Consider the following 25014-nt stretch of genomic DNA (forward strand, 5'->3'; position numbering starts at 1 on the left):
ACGCATCCAGATTTTTAAACGAATTATTGTAAAAGTAAGTTCATGTAAATGGATTTTGCACAGACTTTATAATGGTATTGACGGGACAGATCGGTCATGCGCTGCGCCTCGCCTTCAAGAAGGGGGCCGCCCACATCAAGAGGAGCTATTCACAAACACACGCACGCAGCGTTCTAACGCTGATTTCTGTTGAAAAAGTACGAAAGCTGTACCCCATACATACTGGAAGGAATGTCTCAGGAGTGATTTGTTTGAGGACTCAAGGTAATTATTATATTTTTTGTACCATGCATGCATTTTGAAACGTTATGAAAAAAAATGAATGGGAGAAATCAGCCACTGCTGCATTGGCATCATAGTTCGCAATTTATACATAATATAAATGCTAACTGCGCATTTTTTGCTTTTAACCTGGAATCGGGACTGTTTTTTGTCCATATCTATAAAGAATTCAGGGATTTAGGCATACATTCACAAGAATTTTCACCGGAAAAACTGTTTACATAAGGCAACCGCTAGCTACATTCACTAACAGACTAGCATTGCACGTCGACATAAATCAGGCATGAAAATGGGTCAGGGGTTAAAAAGGTGAGAACGGTGTGGAGGACATATGTTCCAGTGTTTTGCCAAAATGTCTACATTGGCAAAGCGTCCTACTGTATATGAGGCAAATTTGACACACAAAGTACTGCCGTGTGCTCTCAACTTGTTTTGTTTAGATGCATACAGGCAGAACGTACTAAAAAATACCTTAAGAAAGACTTAAATGTAGTTATATCAAATAATGACGGTTTAAATACGCTACGTGACTAATGTGGTCAACTGCTTTAAAGCTACCACAAAAAAACACAATAGTTAAAAGTATGGGAGGGTAATGTATGCAAAAAGTATTTTTGAGGGAATGAAAAGGTCATAAAAAACTCAGTAAAAACAAAAATAGTGAGTATTCGCCGCTTTTAACTGATGTGCGCATGCGTGCGAATGTTTGCCCAACTGTGCTGAGCATTGTGTACAGCGATATTAGAAAAAAGCTTCCGTTTCTTCTTTTATATTAATGTTAAATACACAAGCTTGACGCTAACTTAATAGGAGCTATTTTTTCACTGGAGATTTGGCTAGCTCTGGCAGTGTTCAACGCAAGTTGCAACAAACGGCAGAAACTTTGTTATACAGCAAAATATGAAAAGGATTGAAACCGTTACTCACCAAATCTAATGGGCTGGCAAATGCATTCATCTGAAAAAAATATTGGGAGTGAGACCTCCTCTCGTCCAGCGAACGTGAATTTGTGCTTAGGGCAAGATCATCTGTCGCAATTAGCGATCTTTGACGCTATCCTTTTTTCCACTTAGAGCTTGTTTCTCAGTGGCTGTGAGAATCAAAACCTCGACGAAGTTGCTCTTCCAGCTAAGCCTAGGCTAACATTCGTCCTTGTAAGTTTTTTTATTAGTTTGTATTTTGAATTTGAAAGGGAAATGTGTTTTGTTTTTGGCAAACTTTTTCATGGTGCTAATCAGTTGAAGCTACTCACACATGGAAAAATACTATTGTACAACGTTTTAAATGTATTCATTTTGTATATTTCAGTTACCACGATTTGAGAGCTCAATAAATTGAAGAAATGTACGCCTTGTGTTTTGTTTTTGGGTTCGCTGGAATAGCGTCACTGACACACAAAGCAACAAACAGGGGAAGGGGTGAGTGCTGCCGCGCCATTTTTGGCTGCATTTTTGACACATGAAAAATAATAGCGAATCATGTACTACAGTGTGACAGATAATTTTAGTGGTTTTGAAACCGCGACGTTTTCGTACCATGGTAAACCATGACACCGGAAACCGGCACATGCCACCTCCCGACAACCCCCCGCCCCCATTAAAAAGTTTCTCCTCGGATCTACACGATTCACGTAGGTCACCCTTTTTGACTTCAAAACGGCGAATTTCGCCGAAAGGTGAGAGATTTTCATGCCTGTAAAATAAACGCTAACTGCATAGTTTTTTTGTTTTTGTTTTTTGTTTTTACTGCTTTTAACCGAGAATCAAGATCGTTTTACGTCCATATCTATAAAGAATTCGGGGATTTAAGCATTTATTCACAAGAATTTTCACCAGAAAAGCTCTGTTTACGTAAGGCAGCCGCTAGCTACATTCATTAACAGACTAGCGTTGTACTTCGACATATTTACGTAAAATAAATGCTAACTGCAGTTTTTTTTTTTTTTTTTTTTTTTTTGCTTTTAACCAAGAATTGAGACCGTTTTACGTCCATATCTATAAAGAATTCGGGGATTTAAGCATTCATTCACAAGAATTTTCACCAGAAAAGCTCTGTTTACATAAGGCGGCCACGAGCTACATTCATTAACAGACGACCAATGTACTTCGACATATTTACATAAAATAAATGCTAACTACATGTTGTTGTTTTTTTACTTTTAACCAAGAATCGAGACCGTTTTACATCAATATCTATGAAGAATTCAGGGATTTAAGCATTTATTCACAAGAATTTTCAACGAAAAAAGCTTTGTGATTTCACTCGGTCAGCTTTGACGGCCTCGCCAACAATGCAGACCCCTTATATATCGGTCCCGCGCCCCGTCAGTATATTATGAAGTCTATGGATTTTGCCTATCAAACAGAAATATGTCAGATACAGACAATTTTGTGGGCCACTAAGGTTCACCATCGTCGCATTCCACACTGCATAATCTGTGACTTTGAGGCATGACTTTGTGAGTGACATTTGAATCAATGAATAAGTGCGTGGAGTTGGATATTGTGAGATTGTGTTAGCTTTTTTTATTTTGAGGTTGTGTTAACAGCCGAATAATACCTGGCTTACCATTAGCCAGTATGCTTGGAGAACGTCTGTATGTCAGACGTGGTCCTTGCAACTCATGTATAAGTGTATTATTACATGTTCAGCAAGGTCCTTGAAAGTGCACTGATGGCTATGTCTCTCCCTGACTACCTATAGTGGCATTACAATACAATCTAACTCGCAGTGGGAAGCTAAGTTAAATTAGCCAAGCCAACAACATTTACATACTTGTGGGCGCACAGGCATACAGTTGTGTAAGCCATTTCTACTTAACAATTGGTAAGTAAGAAATAAGCAAGCAAGCAAGGTTTATTTATACAGCTCCTTTCTCAGACCAGATTCACAAGGCGCTTGAAATTAAAAAAGTAAAATATAGGGATGGCCCCCATCCCATCACTTGGTTGGAAATCAGGCCGATCGCGCCATTTTTCAGAGGATCAGAATCAGGTGAAAAGGATTGGGTTTTTAATGAAAATAATCAAGAAATACTGTGGCATTACCAAATAAAAATATATATATGTTTTACACTCCGCTACACTCCCGGAAAAGTAAACTGTGCAGTACTGTAACATGTTTGGAACTTTTGTTCAAACAACATATACTTTATAAATACATATATGCAGGGGTTGGACAAAATAATGGAAACACCCATTTTGGCATCATTATCATTGAACATAATTCAGGCATGAAAATGGGTCAGGGGTTAAAAAGGTGAGAAAGGTGTGGAGGAAATATGTTCCAGTACACTGTACACCCCAACAAAATATTGAGCGCTGTCGACCCACACTGTGTTTCAGCAGGGCCGTGCAGAGACCGGTGGAGGGGCGGGTGCTCGTAGATCAAAAGGGGCACATGAACAAGTATTTAATACACCTTAAAACAACATAACTTCAATTTTAACCAGCTTTAGATAATAATTGGCTGTGACTGTGACATACTTTAATTGGGAGGGGGCAACAGTGAATAGAAATCAAAACTGTCATCCACACTTTCTGGCTATGACTCAGTCAGTCTGCCTCTTTTCTTCCTTCAACCTCTGCATCAAAACTTCCTTCCTCAACTTGTTCATCTGAGAACAAACCACATCAGATGGTCACTGACCCACCAACAGCACAGTTTTCTCAAAACTATTATTTCATTATTATCCATACTTAACAACCCTAGCACCTAATGATTAATAAAGCAATGACATAAAATCTTATAGAAAAATAACATTGTAATTGTGTTTATAATTGTATTTAATACCGGACTATCCTTGCAAACCTGTTCTTACCAGGTCTGCTATTCACCCAGCTGATGAGGTACCCACTGCCTTTAGCAGCCTCATCCAACTCCTTTTTTTATCCCTCAATCTCCTTTCCCTACGAGGCATGTCTACGTAATGAAATATCAATAATTAAAAAAAAAAAAAAAAAAAAAAAAGACTCCCCGGTGTCTTTTAGTTTTAAAGCTTTCTTAATTTTTCTCTCTCAATAACGATGGAGGTAGATTTGTGTTTTTATTATTCAATCGAAAAACAAAGTTACTTCTATCAAAAACAAAGTTGCTTCAATCAAAATACAGTTATACTTTTAATCCCAAAAAAGTCACTTCAATAAAAAAAAAAAAAAATGTTTTTGATTGCAAAAATAAATTTGAGACAAAAAAAGCATTTGAAAACTATTTTTCTTAATTGAAACAAATTTTTCCATTGAAGTAATGTTGTTTTGCGTTTGGGCCACATTTTGGCTAGGACATTTGTGTTTTTATTATTCAATCAAATAAGTTGCTTCAAACAAAAAAATATATATAAAAAGAAAAACTTTGCACATGTGTCAATCACCGTTTAACAAAGCCTGAGAGGGTTTGAGTAGACTCAGTATGAAGCATTTAATAAAGCCAAGCATTTTCTTACTACTTTATTCTTGTTTAAAAATAATTCGGTGGGGCAGTAACATGTTTAAAATTTATCATAATTATTACATTTTGAAGTGCTTGAAAACCATTTATAAATGATACTTTGGTGAAAAAAGTGAGAAAACATGTCTTATATATGTATCTTTTTTCCAATGTAAAATCTGAATAAATACATTGAACGCACACACACAAAAATGGGGGGCGCTACTTCGCGGTTTTCACTTATTGCGGCGGGTTCTGGTCCCCATTAACCGCGAAAAACGAGGGATCCCTGTATTTCTGAAAAGCTTTAAGAAGCAAGAGTCATTCCCACCACTCGTCGGGCCGGTGTTGTGCCGACACTGGCCGTCAGCTCAAGTCCCAGCCGAAAATAACGCGTCTAAGGCGGACGACGGGAGCGATGCGATGCGAGGCGACCCCTCAATCCGAGAGCATGCCGCTTAATTTGACTCAACAGTATGTTTCTTCGTTTATATTACCGCTAAATACACAAGGTTGACGCCAATTTAACGGGAGCTATTTTTTTTCATGGGAGATTTGGCTAGCTTTGGCAGTGTTCAACGCAAGCTGCAACGAATGGCATTAACTTTTTTATATCGCAAAATGTGAAAAGGATTGAAACCATTACTCACCAAATTCAATCTGCTGGCAAATACAGGCAAGTGTGTATGCTGCGCTCTGGTCTGCCCCGGTGTGGATAAGGCCTTCTTTTTGTTTTCGCAGCTTTGCAATGCAACCAAAGGCTCGCCGAGCACTCCTCGTTTCACGTAAGGAGTGCGCGCGTTTGGAATAATGGCACGCAGCTTGGGCCAATGATTGGTTCTCGTCAGCGAAGCATCTAGAAGAATTTGCTGACTGTCCGTGTCACTTTTTTAAAGAACCGATCAGTTTACGTACTAAGTTAATCACATGATGATAATAATAATAATAATTAAATAAAACCTCCCGACCCCCCCTCCCGAAAAGAATTTCTCCTCGGATCTACGCAATTCACGTAGGTCGCCCTTTTTGACTTCAAAACAGCGAATTTCGCCGAAAGGTGAGAGATTTTCATGCCTGATAATTGTTAAAGAACAGCATGAGGAACATTCTAATGAAGTTGAGCATCTCGTATGGGCGGCAAGCACAATCCCCAGACCTCAACATTATTGAGCATTTCTGTTCAGTTTTAGAGATTCAAATAAGATGTTATAGTTAGATAAGTTAGAGGGTATTGATTCTAACTGAAGAATAGCTTAAAATTCATTTGATAGCTTCTCGGAGTGTCCCTTTCGCGCATCCTATCGGATGAACTGTTTGTATACGACCATGTTTTTGTGTGTACCTTGATATGATGTGTGAATAAACTGAAACTAAAATTGCCTGAACAGGCGGACCTACACCATATTAAATGAGTTTTTGTTGATTCTTTTAAAGATGTTTCCACTATTTTGACCAACCCCTGTATTTATATATATGACCGGGACATCCCTAGTTAAAAATACATATAAATTTTAAGTTTAAAAGGCAAGTACAACTCTGTAATAATCACGACATCACCAAGACAGTCAAGCAAAGGCCTGGGCAAATAAATATGACTTGTTTTTTGAAGGCGTCGACAGACTATCGAACGTAGAGATAGTGGAAGATGATTCAAAAGCCTGGAAGCAACAGCCTAGAAGTAAGGACTCCTTTGGTTCAAAACCAAGTACGCGGTACCATCAGTAAACTTTGAACCACAGACCTCAGAGCGGAATGTAAGGGAGGTTCTGATAACTAGTGCATTGCACTTTAAATTCACTTCCAAATGCGAATTCATACAAAACTTTGTCCATTTTCTGTCTTTTTTAAGAACTAACGAACTACATCCTTCTGGCTTGGCGCGATCTTAATTCATTACTTCGTGGAGTGGTAGAGATGGAAAAATGATCACTGCAGAACTTATTTAAGTTTCAATAATAATCACAGCCGTATTATAGATTAATCTATTGAATATCAATAAATGCCCAGATACTACTTTTGAGCAGAAAGGTAGCCCTCAACTCAAAGTTATATAAATCCTATATTTTGACAACATCAAAGTCGTTTGAGTGTTTCATATATTGACCTTAAACAATATATTAAGGATATGGAACAGATATTCAAATTGATTTACATTACGCATAAAGCGAAAGAAATGCTTCATTATGGCAATTGAAAATAACAATTTGAGTCGTTGGTCAATCTTAACATCAAACTTGGACATGTTGGTCTTAAAAGTGACTTCAAACACGCCATCTTTAAAAAAAAAAAAAAAAAAAGAGGACGACCGACCTCGTTTAAAGCACAATTGTTATGTTCGGCTTGTTATTCCTTTGCTAAAGACTCTAAATGCGCATATTTTGCTGGTGTGTTCAACCATTATAAATGTAAATATGATTTCAAAAGAGGGGTAGTAGTTAACAGACTTTGGCAAGATCCTCCCTTTTTTTAGCTTATGTATATTGGCTAATGTAAAGAGAGATGCTAGTTAGCCACAACAGCCAAGTTTGAAGTGAATGTTTTATCGCAACGGGAATGGCTTTTAGGCTAATCGCCTGATAAAAGGGAACTAAATTGGACAATGTAACACTTTTAACTCCTCGTTTGGCATCATTTAATGCAACGTTTCAACACCCCATAACGGCAAAGTTAGCGTTCGGCAACGTTGCCTACAACATCAGGAGTCAGCGACCACTGCGTTCTTGGGATTTTCCCCCCCAACATTTCTCGACACAAACAACGGCGTTACTTACAACTTTGTTCCCCTCTCTGTCTTTCTCTTTCTCTGTCTGGCGCTCCTCCGTTACTGTTGCTTTATGCGGCTGGCTCGCAGATTTCATTCGCCGAACAAGCTCCAACGTACTGGCCCTCCTCCATTGGAAGGATTTGCGTGGTGGTGTGATTTGGTTTTTTTTTCCCTCCTCAATCTGCTTCGGTGTTGAAAGTGCTCCCTCTGTCAGAAGAGCCTGTGGTCACTTAGCCCCGCCTCTCTCTAGTTTGATTGGCTGTTTTACGATACGCCTACATTAAACGAAGCTTCCTATAGGAACAAATAAATGTCAGTCTAACAAAAACGACCCGTTGATTGGGCTACGTCATGAGGGTGAAATTCACATGGATTTGCTCGCTTTTAAAACTAGCGTACACCGTGATCATTTGAACGGGCGACTACAGCGATGAAAGCGTATAGAAAAGTCGGTACACAAGATACTTCAAAAGGAAGATACCCCGACTGCAGCGTGAACTGCCTACGTCACAGGCGCACTGTTTAAGTGAAATTTTATCAATGAGAACGGTAAATGTTCGCCTGAGCTACAATCATGATCAAAGAATTTGAACAATTAAAAATAACCGAATGAACGAATAATCTTTTAATCGTTTTTCATCTACGTCTCCACTATATATATTTTATTGCCTAAATGTCTCTAAAATATATGGTTAAAATCCTCCAAGTGATTAGATTATGATTTATTCAATCGTCTCCTCATATTTTTCCGTATCATGTGCAGATTGTTCAATTTCTTTAAAACAGAAAATAATATATATATTTTTTAAATCGCCCCAGTTATCAAATGTATGTATTTCATATACCAGCATTGACGATTACAATGAAAAGAAAGCATTATCGCTAACGGTATCCATTGGGAAAAGACAACATTGCTCTCTAGAGGGGATTTTGTGTATGTGCATTTTTTGCTTCTGTATTTTAGCATTCAGCTGAAGTCGGAAGCTATTTGAGAATGTAGTGCATTCATTCATTCATTCATTCATTCATTCATTCATTCATTCATTCATTCATTCATTCGTCTTCCAAGGCGCTTATCTTATTATTGTAAAATACCCCATCCATACATGCATACATCCACCCAAAAATACCCCACTGTGACCATTATATGTTGATATTTTTTTAATCATTCTGTTGATGCAGGTTCAACATTTTACCACAGTCTTCAAACATATCTTGACAGGATCCGACAGGTGCTAATGTTTTCCCGACGAGAATGATTGCTCCCAACACAGTTTAAATGGCTTGGACGTCTACTGCACTGACTGGCGTGTAGGCGGGGTCCCGCTCGGACTCTCCTGGTAGGCTGGTACCCAATGGAAAACTAGGACAGGCGGAAGTAGTATGGAACCGGTCTCAGTCATGCTTTATCATAAAACGTATTTTTAATAACTGAAAGAAGAAAAAAAAACGAAAAACGAAAACATTCTCCCAAAATGAGCAATTGATAAAAACGTCATTTTTTTGCCGTGAAAAAAGTAACCAATCGAATCGGAACACAAGAAGAAGTTGCACGGACCCAGTTTCAATTCTATAAGGATTTTATATATTTTCCATTATCAAAATCGGACAAATTAAATATAACATTTGGACATGCCCATTCAGGGCTAGGGACCAATCACGTTGGAGAGTTGGAGAAGTCACATGCGAGGCTGTTTTGACGAGACAGCTAGATTAGCCAATTGAATACGAGTATGGGCGGAAAAGGCAAGCATATGAAGCCAATCAGCACATGTAAGGCGTGGTTTAATATCGACCAGACCCGCCCATTGGCCGGTCTGCGGACTTCCCAGAGACAGTTGTATGTTTTATAAAGATGCACTCTGATGCGGCCAGTAAGTAGAAGCCTCACCCGGCTTTTTTGGTCCAATTACGACCGTTTCCAGGGAACGGATCACATTCTGAACACGATTAGGAAAACGCTCAACCTGACGGCGTTTCCGTATTTTGCCAGCTCTGCGGGGTTCGATGAATTCCATGCAATTTTGTGTCGGTCTCTTTGTATTTGCCAGTGCGACAACAAAGGACGTGTACAGAGTCTAAATGGACTCCCAATTTAAATTCGACACCACACTTTGTGGTGAAGTTGTGTAAATGTACACTCTTATTGCGGCCTTGCCCGATTACAGCCAATGGTTGTTGTTGTTTTTTTCTCGAATGCGAAGGTTTACTCTTTTGCCTATCTGCCTGCGTTGCGATTTTTTTTACTATATTCTTACATCTTCGCTGATGGACGAACGAAGCGTTTCGATTTGGGGAAAAATAGTTCACGACGTAACAAACGTGGAAATGGGTCAAATGTGTGTGTAGGTTTATAAGACAGTGAAAATTGTGACGCAGTTGAGTTAACCTATTCCATTTGGTCTGCTCGTCGCAATTAGGTGGCCTTTTTTCACTAAATTAGCACATAGGCTAATCCTTACATTTGTGTGTCATATTTTACCAATATTGACGTTTTCATATTGTAAAAGCGGCTTGTAAATCAGTCTGGATGAATGTTAGTGGTGAGGGGGGTAGATGGCTTTGTCAGAATCGCTGGTCTAGTCGAGGTCTTTGGGAATTGGAGTTCAAAAGTCTGCAGCCGAGCACTGTCGCCATGATACTCTTGGCGGAAATGGACTACATATCCCAAGTGCACACCTCGCTTCGCTACTTTGTAAACTCCGCGCAAGTTCTACTGCTATTTTCGGTACGGAGCTAGCGCTCACCTCACTGTGTCGCTGATAACTAACACTTTCGACTGACATTTGACGAAGAGCCGGAACCAAAATAAACACATTTTTTAGTTACGTCAAGAGTCCGCACTCTCGTTTCGTTTTCAAACATCACGCAGGGGCTCTCTAAAGCTGAGCCGTGAATAACTATTGACATGGTTAGCGTTAGCCAACGGACGGGCTCTGGACTTTTGACGACATATTGACGTCATCTTCGTGCCTCCTCGTCTATCCTTGTACTTGACTTGAGTTCCATGTCCACAATTGCTTATAATAACCGTGCTTCGTGTCTTTATCATTATTTCTTTTGACAGATTTTCAGCTGAATTCTCACTTGACTACACTGGCCAGCATCCATAAGATCCACCACACGTTGCACAGGCTGGTAAATGAATACGACAGCATGTTGTGTTTGATTCTGAAGCGTATGCTTCTGTGGCTTAAAAGTATTTGGCATTTCTTCTGGCAGAACCTCACGGAAGACGTTGGACAGGAGAGCCACACGTCTGGTAATATCTGCTGAATTTTTCTCATCTGATTAGAGAAATCGTCTCTCGCTCATCAAACCATTGTGGTTTTCCTTATTTTGTTTTTTCTTTCTTTGGACTTTTATTTTGAGAAAAAAAAAACTTAAAATATTACTTGAATATTACTTTTCCCCTAAAATATACATATTTTCTTCTTGAAATTGGCCATTCTCATAACGTTAAAGACTCAAATGTTCAGGGTTTTGTCATAATTGTTTTTAAGAAAAAAAATCTTTGTCATATTTGGAAAAGTCTTGTCATATTTGAATTTTAGTAATTGAAATATACAGCCGATCTCATGAACAAAATTCCTATTTAACTTTTTTTAGACATAGCTTATTAAATTTTAAACTTCTTTTTCTCAAATTAGTTAGATTTAACTGCAATTGGCTGGCAACCAGTTGAGGTTGTACCCATCCTCCTGGCCATAGTTCGCAGGGATAGACTCCAGCACCCCCGTGGCCCTCGTGAGGATAAGCGGTATGGAAGATGAATGAATGACTTATATTTAAACAAAACAAAAAAAAATAGAAAACTGTATGACAATATTACCGGTAGGCGATAATCTTCAGAGTTTTAATACAGAATTAATTGTATGGCATTAATATTTTAAAAAACAAGACCAAAAATGGCCAAATGTGGATTTTAATGTATAATGCTGACCCTTTTCTATAGCTTGTTGCTCCAGAGCCATGCCACCGAGGAAAAAGAGGAGACCCACTGCCGGTGATGACATGTCAGCTAAGAAGAGTCGTCAAGACAGGTAGGGTTTTATTTTTTATTCTAGGTGGATGTGGTGGTGGTTGTGGGAGGGGGATTGAACTCTAAAATATTTGAATTTTCAAAACAAATGAAAGTTTGACAGTAACGTTTGCTGCAATTGAAATTCTTCGTCAATAACTTCCTTCTATTCCTTTCGTGCGCTTAGAAAAATTGACTCTCCGCTCCTCATTCGTGAAGAGGAAAGCTTTTCAAACAAGCGATGCTTGGAGTGGTTCTACGAGTATGCAGGTGAGCCTACATTTTATTGCTTGAAATCACATGTCCTTTTGGTCATATGATGATTTTCTGTTAGGCTGCGATGACGTGGTGGGACCAGAGGGTATGGAGAAGTTCTGTGAAGACATCGGAGTGGAACCAGAGAACGTGAGATTACGAGTGCATATGCATTTTGGCGGTTTAGTTATGTTGCTGATTGCACCTAATTTAAATTGGAGAAAAAAATGAGTAGATAAGAAATGCGCATAGGGTTAGGCATCGAGCATCGATGGGTCCCGGTTCTAACACTCCAGTTCTCCCGGAACCATTCAGTTTCAGTTTATTCGCACATCAAATACAGTACATGATCATACGCTAGCAGTTCACATGTTAGGATGGGCGAATATGACACTCCATAGAAGCTACTCGAATTTTTAAATTTCGATTCCATGTTTCAATGCCTTGACCAACGAGCGAGAAAAAAAATGCTGCTGAAAACCACAAAGAAGAAGCCACAAGAAGTGTGTGTTTGTGCATTGCAACTTGATTACAGCCATGGACACGGTGCGGCGGCGCTCAAAAGTTTGGCTTAACTTTACAAAAAAAAAAGACCAGTCCGCTCAGTGCAACATTTGCAACACAACTATATCATGCCAGTGCAACATTTGCAACACAACTATATCATGCAAAGGTGGCTGCACTACCAATTATGCACGACCGGCTTCATGGAATACAAGACCCATGTGCATAGCTAGCTGAGTGCTACGTAGTTGACACGCTGCGCCGTCAGAACCAGGTAAGTAAAACAATACATTGCGTCTGTCTTCTGCGGTTCCCCCGATCCGACCCCTCATTAAGCAGTAGATGATGGATGGATGGATGGATGGAAAATACTACGAGAAAAAGTCGTATTATTACGTCGAGCTATGGTCGATATCATGTATATAGAACTAGATGCAAAATGACAGTCGGCGGCGTTAGAACATGTAAAAAGAACTCGATGCGAAATGATGGACTCTTTGGCTTTAGTAAACAGCCGCCATCTTAGAGCAGTAGCCACCTCTTAAAATCAACAGTATTTAAAGGATTTTTGTTTTGGAGTCTGTTGTGTTGCTTATTTAGAAAAAGCAGCCTCATAAGGCATTCAATAACTTTTTTAATGAACTCGTAGCAGTGAAAACATAGCATCACATCACAAAGCATCCTAGCCAGACGCTCTCATCTCTTCTTCTCCGCATTATACGTACACACTCCTACAGCGCCACTCACTGGCCTAACTGGTATTGTCACACCATAAACATTGCATGTGTCTGTAAACATAACAGAATCGGTTTTACAAATAAGGAAACCTTATTATTTTTTCCTCATCCATATCAAATTAAAATCAATAGAAAAATTTATACTTAAGTTTCGTCGTAGCTCCCAGCCATGTGTGTCAAAAGAATAGAAGTAAATGTTTTCTCCATGAGCTTTTGAAAAAATCTTTGTGGAAGTGCACTCCTGTGGAAAGAAACTTCATCACATTCGAGTTCAAAGACTGATATTTATATACAAGTTAAAAATAACCCTTTGAGAAGTTCATATAATTCATACATTTCATATTAATTGTATTAATAAAAAATAATAATACATTTTAAATTTATTTAAATAATAATGATAATAATTTTAAATTCATATAATTTTAAAAAATCAAAGTTAAGACATTAATATAGCCTAATAAAATTTTAAACTACATTTTTTTGACCCTGCCTTTTTATTTATTTATTTATTTTTTATTTAATTTTTTAAAATGTTTTTTTACCCTGCTTCTTAAAAGAATCGGAATCGTTTGGAACCGGAATCAAAACATGGAACCGGAATTGTTCAGTTTCAAACGATGCCCAACCCTAAATGAATAACTATTTGAAAAAAGTAAGGGTACTTTCACATTAGCCCAAGAGGACCATGGTCCGGTTGGAGCGATACCCCCCAACAACACATGCAAATGACTTGTTGAAAAGGTTCAGCATTCACACTGCGCCAACCGAATTAGCCCCCCCCAACCCCTACCAGAAAAGGGGGGGGGACAACCGGAAAATGGAACGTCTGGTGCGGGCGTTTCTTTCTTTGATTAATACTTTAATAACAACAAGGAAATCGCCAGCTTCGTGCGTTTTTTATTCCTTTATTTTAAAACTTGTGCTACACAACATGGCTACTGTCCACCGTAGGTGAAGCCAACAACAACAGAACTTAGAAAATGAAAGTATCCCGCCCCACGGTTCCGCACTCACACAGTGCATTCAGGAACAGCATGCAAAACACAACCGCCACATTAGAACCAGATTCTGTAAATCAAATGCAACTGTTTAGTGTAGCACAACAACATTTGGCCATGGTTAATCGTCTGTCCTCTTGTCTTTGCTAATTTTGAACAGCGTGCGCGCTGTACTTCCACTTCCAAGTGTAGCGTCACAGCCTGGAGCATCACAGCTCCACACTGTGACACTGCACGTATAGTAGCAAAAGCTACCCTGCTCCGGTTGAATTCACAAGCAAAGCAGGGTGCGCTTAAAGTGTACCGAGACGGTACGGAACTAGAAAGCCCTAAAGACCTTTTATGACTAAAATACATTAGAGTGAAGTTGCCCCCACTCCCCATATTGTAAATTTCAAATAAAAACTGTGAGTTGTTTGTGCCACAAAAATGATCATTTGTGCCGTTGAAGTTTTTGAGATAATGATGAATCTTTTATAGGTCAATCTGAGGCTGTGCCACAAAAATTATCGTTTGTGCTATTTTAGATTTTTGTGATATTGTTTCATTTTTTAATTGGCATGAATTATTTAGAATTGGGTTCATTGTTTTTCATGGACAATGTGGGGGGGCTGGTTGACCACAATAAAAGAAACTGTAATTTCTCAAAAACTATAACTGCACAAGCGAAAGTTTTCGAAGCACAAACCGGCACAAACGTTTGCGACCAGTTTGGAGCAAATTGGACGCTATGGGGGTTCTGTGACATCACACCAGAAAAAATGAATCGCTAATATCTCAAAATCCATAGTAGCACAAACATTTGCGCCCAGTTTGGAGCGAATCGGACAGTATGGAGGGGGCTGCTGACCTCAGATTGACCAATAAAGAAAGAAAGAAAGAATCATTAATATCTCAAAAACTATAATGGCACAAATGATCATTTTTGTGGCACAAACGACAGAGTTTTTAAAAGAGTTCTCAGCGGGGACCATCCTTACTACATTAGACAACTGAAAATTGTTTTTATTCAAAGTATTGTGCTTTTTTGAAAAGGACCAAAAAAATTAATCAGGTAGTTTAAAAATGTTTTTTAAAAAAACTACCTGCCTCCACCGGTTGCCACCCTTTAATAGGCTGGTCAGGCATGAAAATCTCTCACCTTTCGGCAAAATTCGCCGTTTTGAAGTCAAAAAGGGCGACCTACGTGAATTGCGTAGATCCGAGGAGACATTCTTTTTGGGAGGAGGGGGGGTCGGGAGGTTTTATTTATTTATTATTATTATTATCATCATGTGATTAACTTAGTACGTAAACTGATCGGTTCTTTAAAAAAGGTGACACGGACAGTCAGCAAATCCTTCTAGATGCTTCGCTGACGAGAACCAATCATCGGCCCAAGCTACGTGCCATTATTCCAAACGCGCGCACTCCTTACGTGAAACAAGGAGTGCTCGGCGTTACTGCCCCACCGAATTATTTTTAAACAAGAATAAAGTAGTAAGAAAATGCTTGGCTTTATTAAATGCTTCATACTGAGTCTACTCAAACCCTCTCAGGCTTTGTTAAACGGCGATTGACACATGTGCAAAGTTTTTCTTTTTATATATATTTTTTTGTTTGAAGCAACTTATTTGATTGAATAATAAAAACACAAATGTCCTAGCCAAAATGTGGCCCAAACACAAAATAACATTACTTCAATAGAAAAATTTGTTTCAATCAAGAAAAATAGTTTTCAAATGCTTTTTGTGTCTCAAATTTATTTTTGCAATCAAAAACAATTTTTTTTATTGAAGTGACTTTTTTGGGATTAAAAGTATAACTGTATTTTGATTGAAGCAACTTTGTTTTTGATAGAAGTAACTTTGTTTTTTGATTGAATAATAAAAACACAAATCTACCTCCATCGTTATTGAGAGAGAAATAAATTAAGAAAGCTTTAAAACTAAAAGCCACCGAGGAGTCTGTTTTTTTTTTTTTTTTTTTTTATATTTATATTTCATTACATAGACATGCCTCGTAGGGAAACGATATTGAGGGATAAAAAAAGGATTTTATGTCATTGCTTCATTAATCATTAGGTGCTAGAGTTGTTAAGTATGGATAATGATGAAATAATAGTTTTGAGAAAACTGTGCTGTTGGTGGCTCAGTGACCATCTGATGTGGTTTGCTCTCAGATGAACAAGTTGAGGAAGGAAGTTTTGATGCAGTTTTTAATTGTAATATGTTTTTAATTGCGTATTTTCTTTTATTATCCTTCTGTTAATTTGGAAATTTTGTGAATAGAGATCTTTCTCTACTATGATTCAATCCATTCTGTTCAATGTCATCATGTGCTGTCATAAAGAAAAAGAACATTAAAATTTGATGTAACATCAATCAAATATACAAATGCCAGCACACACCAATAACATGAGGCACAAAAATTCTTATATCCCCCTTTAAATTATTGCTAGCTGCTGGTTTGATATGCGGATTTGGTTGTATCAAATCTTAGTACAGTGGTAACTCTACATACGATCTTTTCGACATCCGACGTAAAATTTGAGCCGCCATTTGTTTCTACATCCGACGAGTTGCTCGAAATACAACGACATGACAGCACTGCAAACGAACGCACGGTGGATTTTCTTGTGTGAGAAATCAACACAGTTTTCAAAAAAAGTTGATACAGTTGGAGAAACAAGGAAAAAAGTGATGCTTACCTTTGAAATGAAGATGCAAGTTATAGAAAAATATGAGCTTGGTGTGCGCGTCCCTGAACTGGCTCAACAATACAGCTCCATGGTCCTCTTCCGACCACCGTTCGCCACTATTTATAAGTTAAGGTGACAATTATTATTGTGGTAACATTGCCAAGGAAATCGCCAGCTTCGTCACGTTTTTATCATTTATTTAAGAACTTATCCAACACAAAACGCCCATTGTCTTAAGCAGTTGACTGCTCTCAAGAAAACGAAAGTATTATCTCTACCGCACCGACCTATCTCACTGAGACGTCAGCTTCGCGGTGCGTTCAGGGACAGTAAAAAGTGTCCGCCATATTAGAATCCGATTCGTTACATTATTTACAGGAATAATTATTAATTATTATTCTTATTATTATATTATTCTGAATTATTTATTTATAACTTATTTGTTTTTCTATGTTTAATTGCCATTTGTAACAGTGCCAGCAGTATTTATTAGGAATTTAGTGTATGTTTTTAGGCTTTGGAACGAATTAATGGAATTATAATGTATTCCTATGGGAAAATCCAGCTCGACATACGACCATTTCGACTTACAAACAAGGTCCTGGAACGAATTAAATTCGTATGTAGAGGTACCACTGTACTTTGTCCTCAAATCTTAGTACTTTGTCCTCTAAACGCCCTTTTGTGACTTCGAACACAAGGGCTAACGAACACAAGGGCTATGACTTCATTGCAGTCATAAGCATTGCTAAGTCATCATGGGCGAAAAAAAATTAAAAAGCTTAATCGCTCTATTCGCTGTCTCCTTGTGAGTTCGTCGTGTAAGCTTTGCTGTTTGACTTCAGTAGATTTGAACGAGTCTCGTTCCTGCAGTTTCATCACAGGAGTTGCAGAATTGGCAACCAATTTTCTCGAGGCCTCAGGTTGTAGAACATTTGAAAGATGTACTTGCGAAAAGGCACCATATTTGATATCTGCCTCATCATAAAAATAAAAGAAATACAAACATTGTGATAACCTTTAAAGGTACTGGTGAAACTGAAAAATGAATCTTGAAAATCTTGTGACGTGAATGAATTTGGCCATTAAAAAATGTGCACAAACCCTGATTATTATTATTTTGGCTACCAATTTTGCAACAATGTGGACATTTGGAAACAAGAAAAATGCATTGCAAAAATATCTGGGAATTGAACCAGGTTGTGGCAACTTTTAATATCCATTGTAACAAGTTCCAAAGATGATGTTTTGTGTGTTTCAGGTGGTGATGCTAGTACTTGCGTGGAAGCTGGACGCACAGAGCATGGGTTACTTCACGCTGCAAGAGTGGCTGAGGGGCATGGGCTCTCTGCAGTACGTTGTCGACCATTAGTAAACCTTGTGGCGTGGTTTTTCCTGCAATTGACTCTAGTGCTCTCTCCAGGTGCGACTCTACAGAGAGGCTAAGGAACTCGCTGGACTTCCTGAGGTCCGTCCTTAATGACAGCACCAGCTTTAAGCTCATTTATAGATACGCCTTCGACTTTGCCAGGGTGAGTGCCAGAAGTGAAAATACATTGTTATGATATTGTTCAGAAACATAATATTGCAACAAGTATTGCTTTGAATTGTGTGTGCGGCTTTGGCAGGAGAAAGATCAGAGGAGTTTGGACTTGAACACTGCCAAGTGCATGCTTGGGCTTCTGTTGGGAAAAACGTGGCCCCTTTTTCCGGTCTTTAATCAATTTCTAGAGGTAAGGATGGCAGCGGTCGAGTAAATTATTAAACACCTGGTATGTTTTGGTTGCATTGTCAATATATTTCTGGAAAAATGGTGAAAGCTGTTTGAAAAGGTATTTTTGGGGTAATTTGCAGTTTCACAGTGCTGATGATAGGTCTGGTCAAATTATGAAAAAGCACACTCAAACAGAACTTGAGGATGCAAAACAAAAAAAATAAGGAAAAAAAATATTTTGAAATTAAAATAATTTGATAAAATAAACATTCCAACTAGAGAGAATCGATTGCCATGTTTACATTTCACATTTGTGTTTAATTTTATGGAGGATTTAAAAACATGAGATGAAAAATGCAATAATATTGAACAAAAAATCCAAATATTATAGTTAGTGCTGTCAAATTTATCGTGTTAAAGGCCGGTAATTAATTTAAAAAATTAATTATGTTAAAATATTTGACGCATTTAACGCATGCGCGGAATGACCCGCTCATGCATTGCCTCAAACAGAATGCAATGGCGCCATTTTTTGCACATTGAGCGCTAAGAGGCAGAAAAAGGCGAGTGGAAACAGGCGTTCATTGGACCACGCCGTTTATTAGCATAAGCTTCGGCAACTCCTTCACAACAAACATTAGTACCATTTAGTGAAAGCACAACAAAAATAATATTCCTATCTCTCAAAAAAAATAATGTTCACAAAAAGAAAAGCTGACATTCCCAATCAAAATAGCTATGCAAAATACACATAAAACTTACTCAGACTTTGGTCAAACTATTCAAACATTTCGTGTAGCTCAACAAAAACACTGGATGGCAATATTTAGTTACAATATACAAACTATCAGAGGTCTCTTACATTGGGAAGCCAACACTCAAATGACCGTGAAGTACAATGGATGGGAACTACAGTGTCAGTCGAGGGACAAAACACACTCATTGGCTTGATTTCGGTGTATTTCAAATCAATCACTACCTTACGTAGTTAAAGACACTGGAAGAACGGCATAGAGCCCGTGTGTCGTCACCGCTCGGCGACATCAACAATGGTGAGCTAGTTTATTTTTTGATTGAAAATTTTACAAATTTTATTAAAACGAAAACATTAAGAGGGGTTTTAATATAAAATTACTATAACTTGTACTAACATTTATCTTTTAAGAACTAAAAGTCTTTCTATCCAAGGATCCCTTTAACAGAAAGAATGTTAATAATGTTAATGCCATCTTGTGGATTTATTGTTATAATAAACAAATACAGTACTTATGTACAGTATGTTGATTGTATATATTAGGGCTGTCAAACGATTACAATTTTTAATGGAGTTAATCACAGCTTAAAAATGAATCGCAATTCAAACCATCTATAAAATATGCCATATTTTTCTGTAAATTATTGTTAGATGGAAAGACACAAGACAGGTATATACACTGATGTCAATAATTACAAAATCAGTCGCACCCAAGCGCCAGCAGAGGGCGACAAAACGCAAAAACACAAGTAACAAGTGGACATGTCACTGTGCTGTCATTTTAATCTGTTTGAGCGGGGCATGTGCGTTAATTGCGTCAAATATTTGTAACGTGATTAATTAAAGTTAATTACCGCCCGTTAACGCGATAATTTTGACATAATTTTGTATATACCATTCTTGTGTCTTTTCATTCCAACAATAATTTACAAAAAATATGGCATATTTTAGAGATGGTTTGATAAATTAATTACGATGAATTTTTAAGCTGTGATTAACTCGATTAAAAATTTTAATCGTTTAGCAGCCTTAATTATAATTGACTTAAAAAAAACAGTGGGGATTAAAAAAAAAAAAATTAATATCTGGCAGAAATTGACAAAATAAGATTATGCAGTGGTACCTCTACATTCGAAGTTAATTCGTTCCAGGACCTTGTTTGTAAGTCGAAATGGTCGTTTGTTGAGCAGGATTTTCCCATAAGAATACATTATAATTCCATTAATTTGTTCCACAGCCCAAAAACGAACACTAAATCATTAATAAATACAGCTGTTACGATTGCAAATAGCAATTACAAAGAGCAAAACAAATACATTATGACATAATAGTAATAAAATAATGGTATTAATAATAATACCTGTAATAATGAAACGAATCAGGTTCTAATGTGGCGGACTTTTTTTTGCTGTACCTGGATGCACCGCGGGGCTGACGTGATGTTGAGCAAGAGAGCGCGGTTCTATTCTACTTTCTGTTTTGATGTTGGTGTCAACAGCAACAGATACTAGACGTGTTGTGTTGCACAAGTTGATAGAATAAATCATTAGAAACCTGATGAAGCTGGCGATTTCTTTGGTGATGTTACCACAATAAGAACTGTCACCCTTAACTTACAAAGACGAATGAACGGAGGATGGCCGGCCGAGATTGACATTCTACGGCTCTATTGTCGACTCAGTTCATGGATGCCCACACCATGCTTATATTTCTCTATCATTTACATCTTCATTTCAATGGTAAGCGTCACCTGTTCTTTTTTTTTCTCCACCAGCACTAACCCTCTTTGATCCAGTGTTGATTTCTCCCACAAAAAAATCAGCTGTGCGTCCATCTTCCGGCAAAACAAACTGCGGCGCTGTCAAAAATCGTCGTATTTCAGGCATGTCATCAGAGGTAGAAACGAATGGCGAGTCAAATTTTACGTCGGATGTCAACAAGATCGTGTGTCGAAGCGATCGTGCCGAAGCGATCGTATGTCGAAGTACCACTGTACGTGCAAAAATATCATCAATGTCAAAATATTAATAAACCCAAAAAATAAATGGATAAAAATTGTTCTAGCTCGAATACCAAACTCTTTGACAAAAATAAAATACTTGGATGTGAAAAATATAAGAGTGTACATTTCTAAAAGAAAACCTGAGACAAAAATGCACAAACCTAATATGTTCCATTATAAAATTAGACAAATACCCATGAGAAAGAAAAATCCTTATTCAATTATTACTCAAGTCAATATTTTAACTTTTGCGATAAAAGTTCAAATTAATGAGGCCGATTGGTAAAAGCATAATTGACGACCAAGAAGTCGACACTGTCTGTAAACTACTGAATCTTTTGTGATGGAATTTTCTAAACCTCAAAATAAAATAAAATAAAAACTTTGGTGAATTCTATTGGTCAACATAATGATATGAATTCTCTGTGTCTCTTGAGTTATAATTTGATTTGAAGTTTGATTCCTCAGCAATCAAAGTATAAAGTGGTCAACAAAGACCAGTGGTGCAACGTGTTGGAATTCAGTCGGACAATCAACTTGGACCTCAGCAACTACGATGAGGATGGAGCCTGTAAGTCAGCCTCGTGATAAAACTGATAAAGGGTTGGAAATGATGTCATACGATGCGACAAATCGTTAAACTCATTCACTGCCATTGACAGTGGTAGACGTCTAACCTATTTGGAGTGGGACGGCTGCAGTGATCATTCGGTGGCAGCCTCTCCCAGTTGTAATGGATTGAATGGGTACCACTGTCAATGGCAGTGAATGAGTGAAAAGATGAACTTTTTCAGAAACAACAAATCTTTTCATCTCTCACTAGGGCCCGTCTTGTTGGACGAGTTTGTGGAATGGTACAAGGAAAGACAGATGTCATAGCTACAACTGCGAAAAAAGAAGAAAAAAAACATCAAAAATACTGTGACGACCGCAACGACGAGAAGCAGCAACGTGAAAACAACACAGGCCACGGGTGGGGGAGGGTAACGGGTGGGTGGACATTACCCCATCTGGTAAAGTTTGCGGGCTAGTCAGGCTTTACCACTTGGAAATGAAATAGTATTGCGGGTGGGAGAAAGCAAACGGGTTCCAAGTCTTACAGGTGAGCACATTTAGCAAAATAAAAATGTCACATGGTTGTTCCCATGGCAGGTTTCTGCTACCTGTGCTGTTTACTTGATTAGTGCCAGTCATTTGTTTCCTCCTTCCCTTTATTTTAGGATATTTTTTAGCACCAAACAAAAACCGCATTGCTGCTAATTCCATTTGGGTGGGCCAGAGTGCGCCCCCCACCTCCAGCATTTATTGGTCCACACGCCGGGCCAATGGATGCGTCCACTTAGCTGTGCCTAAAACTTTGCCACACGTAGACGACCGATGTACATATGTGTAAAGTTGGGAGCCTAACTGACGTCAATCCCACTGTCCGTTTTGTCCCCCACGTGTGGTTCGGTCTTCCTTTTTAGTCCGATAGTTTCAGGTAGCATCCTTTCCTTGCCCCCCAAAGTGATGAATGAGTATTTCTAGCGCCACCTAAGGGAACGCAGGACAGGTCGGAACTGTGTAATAGCGTTAAGCTGTTTTTTTTTTGTTTGTTTGTTTGTTTTTTTTTTTTTTTTTTTTTTTTTTTTGGTACACATTTCTGTCTTTTTGGCTGTGCTGTGACGCTGACTCGTCCAAATGATTTTAATATTTGCATGCAGCTCCCAACAGAGCCATTTTTTTCTGTACAGGAATTTGTGCTCGTTTTGTGCTTTAATTTTCTTTTTTGGGGGGGTATTCACCATCATGTTTATCATTTGACAGGAACTCATGATTGTGTTTATCGATGTTTTGACCTGGAAGAGAAAAAAACGTATGCGTAACCTCACATTGGAACGAGGATTCCCCCCTACTTTAACCCCACATGAATTCAAAAGTAGGGGTGCATCCATCGACCTACACACACGACACCACCTCTGGTTTCACTGTATGTGAAATAGATGACAAGCTGTTGTGTATAGATTTAATTCTTGTTCTCATATTCTTCTCTTGTGAAAATACAGGAAGTTAAACGTGCTTGTCCTAGCTGTATATATGTATGTAAAACTAAGTGTCTATATGTTGGTTTTCATTATAACCTATGTCTATATACATAAATAAAAAGGGTTTATTAACTTAACTCCACTTATCTGGCTTGGGGTATTTTATTTCCAGCAAGAAAAACATACAAAAAATACCACAAGTTGTGAAACATGAGAAATATTTTCAAGTTCCTACTGGAATGTGAATAAGTTTATTTAAGGTATGAAAAGGGCAAAAATATGGCACAGAAATGTAAGACTTTTACATAAAGATGAAAGATCTCAAAATATTACACAGAGTAAATGTCTCAAATTACTCAAATTTAGGAAACTAAGCCATCGAAATGGTTGCAAGTACTGTAGTTATTCAAGTTAAAATGACAATTTCGCCAACAAGTGTAAGCACTAAAGGTTGTACCTTCCATGATCAATCGTGTGAACAAAACTTGTAGGAATCATTTTCATACATTTTAAAATGAAGTTGCATGCTTTCACTGCACGTCAATTTTTTTGTCTAGCAAAGCTAAAACATCTTTAAAAAAAAAAAAAAATAATAACCACAAGTAAATCTGAAACTTCACAAGTATGGGCCCTGGAAATCGTCCAAATCTGCATCAAACAATTGACGGCTATGGGTTCAGTTATCAAAATTGGGTCTTCGAAAGCTGTGTGTCCTTTGACGATAGAACATGCCCACCTATGCCACCACTGATCAGTGAAATTGGGTGATTAGGACTAGAACTCTTTACATCAATTTTTTTCACCTGCATACCAAACAATGCTAATTTGTAGAAAAAAGCACTGGCATATTTATACATCCCAACAATTTATTCCAATTTGTGATATTTCTTTCTAGCACCAAAACGTACACCAAAAAAAATCACACATAACATCATGAACATAACACATAAAACTATCCATTTAAACTTGGCTAATGCTTGGGACATAAGAACTTTTGGAACTCCACGTTAACTCCACTTCCTCGTCTGGCAGGGGTGTTGTAGGAACCGGAGGTGGAATTTGACTCAGAGAAGCATGTGTCCTGTAGCGGGGGATGTCATAAAGAATGTCTTCACTGGTGCTTTCCGAAGGAAAAGGGATTCGTTCAGACCTTGCCTGAATGAAATCCTCAGTAGTTCCACTTGGTGGGAAGAAGTTGACATTTTCATCTTCCCTCTCCCATGTTTTTCTCTCAGACGACATGTCTTTTAGTGCGGTAAGGCCTCTTCTGGGTCTCTCTTGTGATGCTCCTTTCCACAGCTCATTGGTGTTGGTTGATGACAAGAAACTGTTGCTAAGTTTAAGAGAGCTCTCTCTTTCCTGTGTTCCTTCCTGAGTAGAGGATCCGGCTTGAATTTTTTCTAGCCCTTCAGGTGAAAAAAGGGGGCTTTCATTCGGCCGCTTGGAGAGATCAGATAGGCGGGTTTTAAGACCTGTCCATCGGATTTCAGCTGATGGGCCTTCAGTTGGCCTCCTGAAAGGTCTTGGGGAAAGAGATGAGATCTGGTATCTGGCACTATTCGAAGAAATAATTTGAGAAGTTGTTATATTAACCCCTGATGGATCCCTAGTCAGGGGAATTTCATCCCCAGAGTCTGGATTGGGAGTGGTCGAGGTAACATAACGATTCTTGTGTCCGGCATCATAGTGTAACTGGTAACTTGTACCAAAGGAGGAGCCAGCATTAGTAGTCACAGTGCTCATCCCTGATGTATCCCTGGTGGAAGGAGTATCTTCTCCAAAGCCTGCATTTAAAAGGGTCTTAGGGGTAAGAGACAGATTCTCCTTTCTGACACTGTAGGAGTGTAGCTGGTA

General features: G+C 38.3%; 2 protein-coding genes across 7 annotated transcripts in view; one reads left to right on the top strand and one right to left on the bottom strand.

Moving 5' to 3' along the window:
* Positions 1–7691, bottom strand: part of fryl (furry homolog, like) — a 135355-nt gene extending 127664 nt beyond the window's left edge. Inside the window, exon 1 of the mRNA XM_057840277.1 lies at positions 7479–7691. The gene's annotated coding sequence lies outside the window, so the exon portion shown is untranslated. The remainder of the gene's footprint in view (positions 1–7478) is intronic.
* Positions 7692–9270: 1579 nt separating this feature from the next.
* On the top strand, positions 9271–23302 carry dcun1d4 (DCN1, defective in cullin neddylation 1, domain containing 4 (S. cerevisiae)). Of its 6 annotated transcripts, none has more exons than XM_057841996.1 (12): positions 9331–9345; positions 10539–10609; positions 10694–10733; positions 11122–11231; positions 11427–11514; positions 11680–11762; positions 11827–11897; positions 17928–18019; positions 18090–18198; positions 18295–18399; positions 21605–21707; positions 21960–23302. In XM_057841996.1, exons 5-12 carry the CDS (start codon positions 11444–11446, stop codon positions 22013–22015), a joined length of 690 nt encoding a protein of 229 aa, XP_057697979.1. In that variant the 5' UTR covers positions 9331–9345; positions 10539–10609; positions 10694–10733; positions 11122–11231; positions 11427–11443; the 3' UTR covers positions 22016–23302. The 6 variants fall into 6 exon arrangements, with proteins under 6 accessions (XP_057697974.1, XP_057697979.1, XP_057697978.1 ...); XM_057841995.1 differs by having other exon boundaries at positions 9343–9473; XM_057841991.1 differs by lacking the exon at positions 11122–11231 and having other exon boundaries at positions 9271–9345.
* The last annotated feature ends 1712 nt before the right edge of the window (positions 23303–25014 follow it).

Source organism: Corythoichthys intestinalis, chromosome 7, assembly GCF_030265065.1.
Source record: "Corythoichthys intestinalis isolate RoL2023-P3 chromosome 7, ASM3026506v1, whole genome shotgun sequence".
Classification (NCBI taxonomy): Eukaryota; Metazoa; Chordata; class Actinopteri; order Syngnathiformes; family Syngnathidae; genus Corythoichthys; species Corythoichthys intestinalis.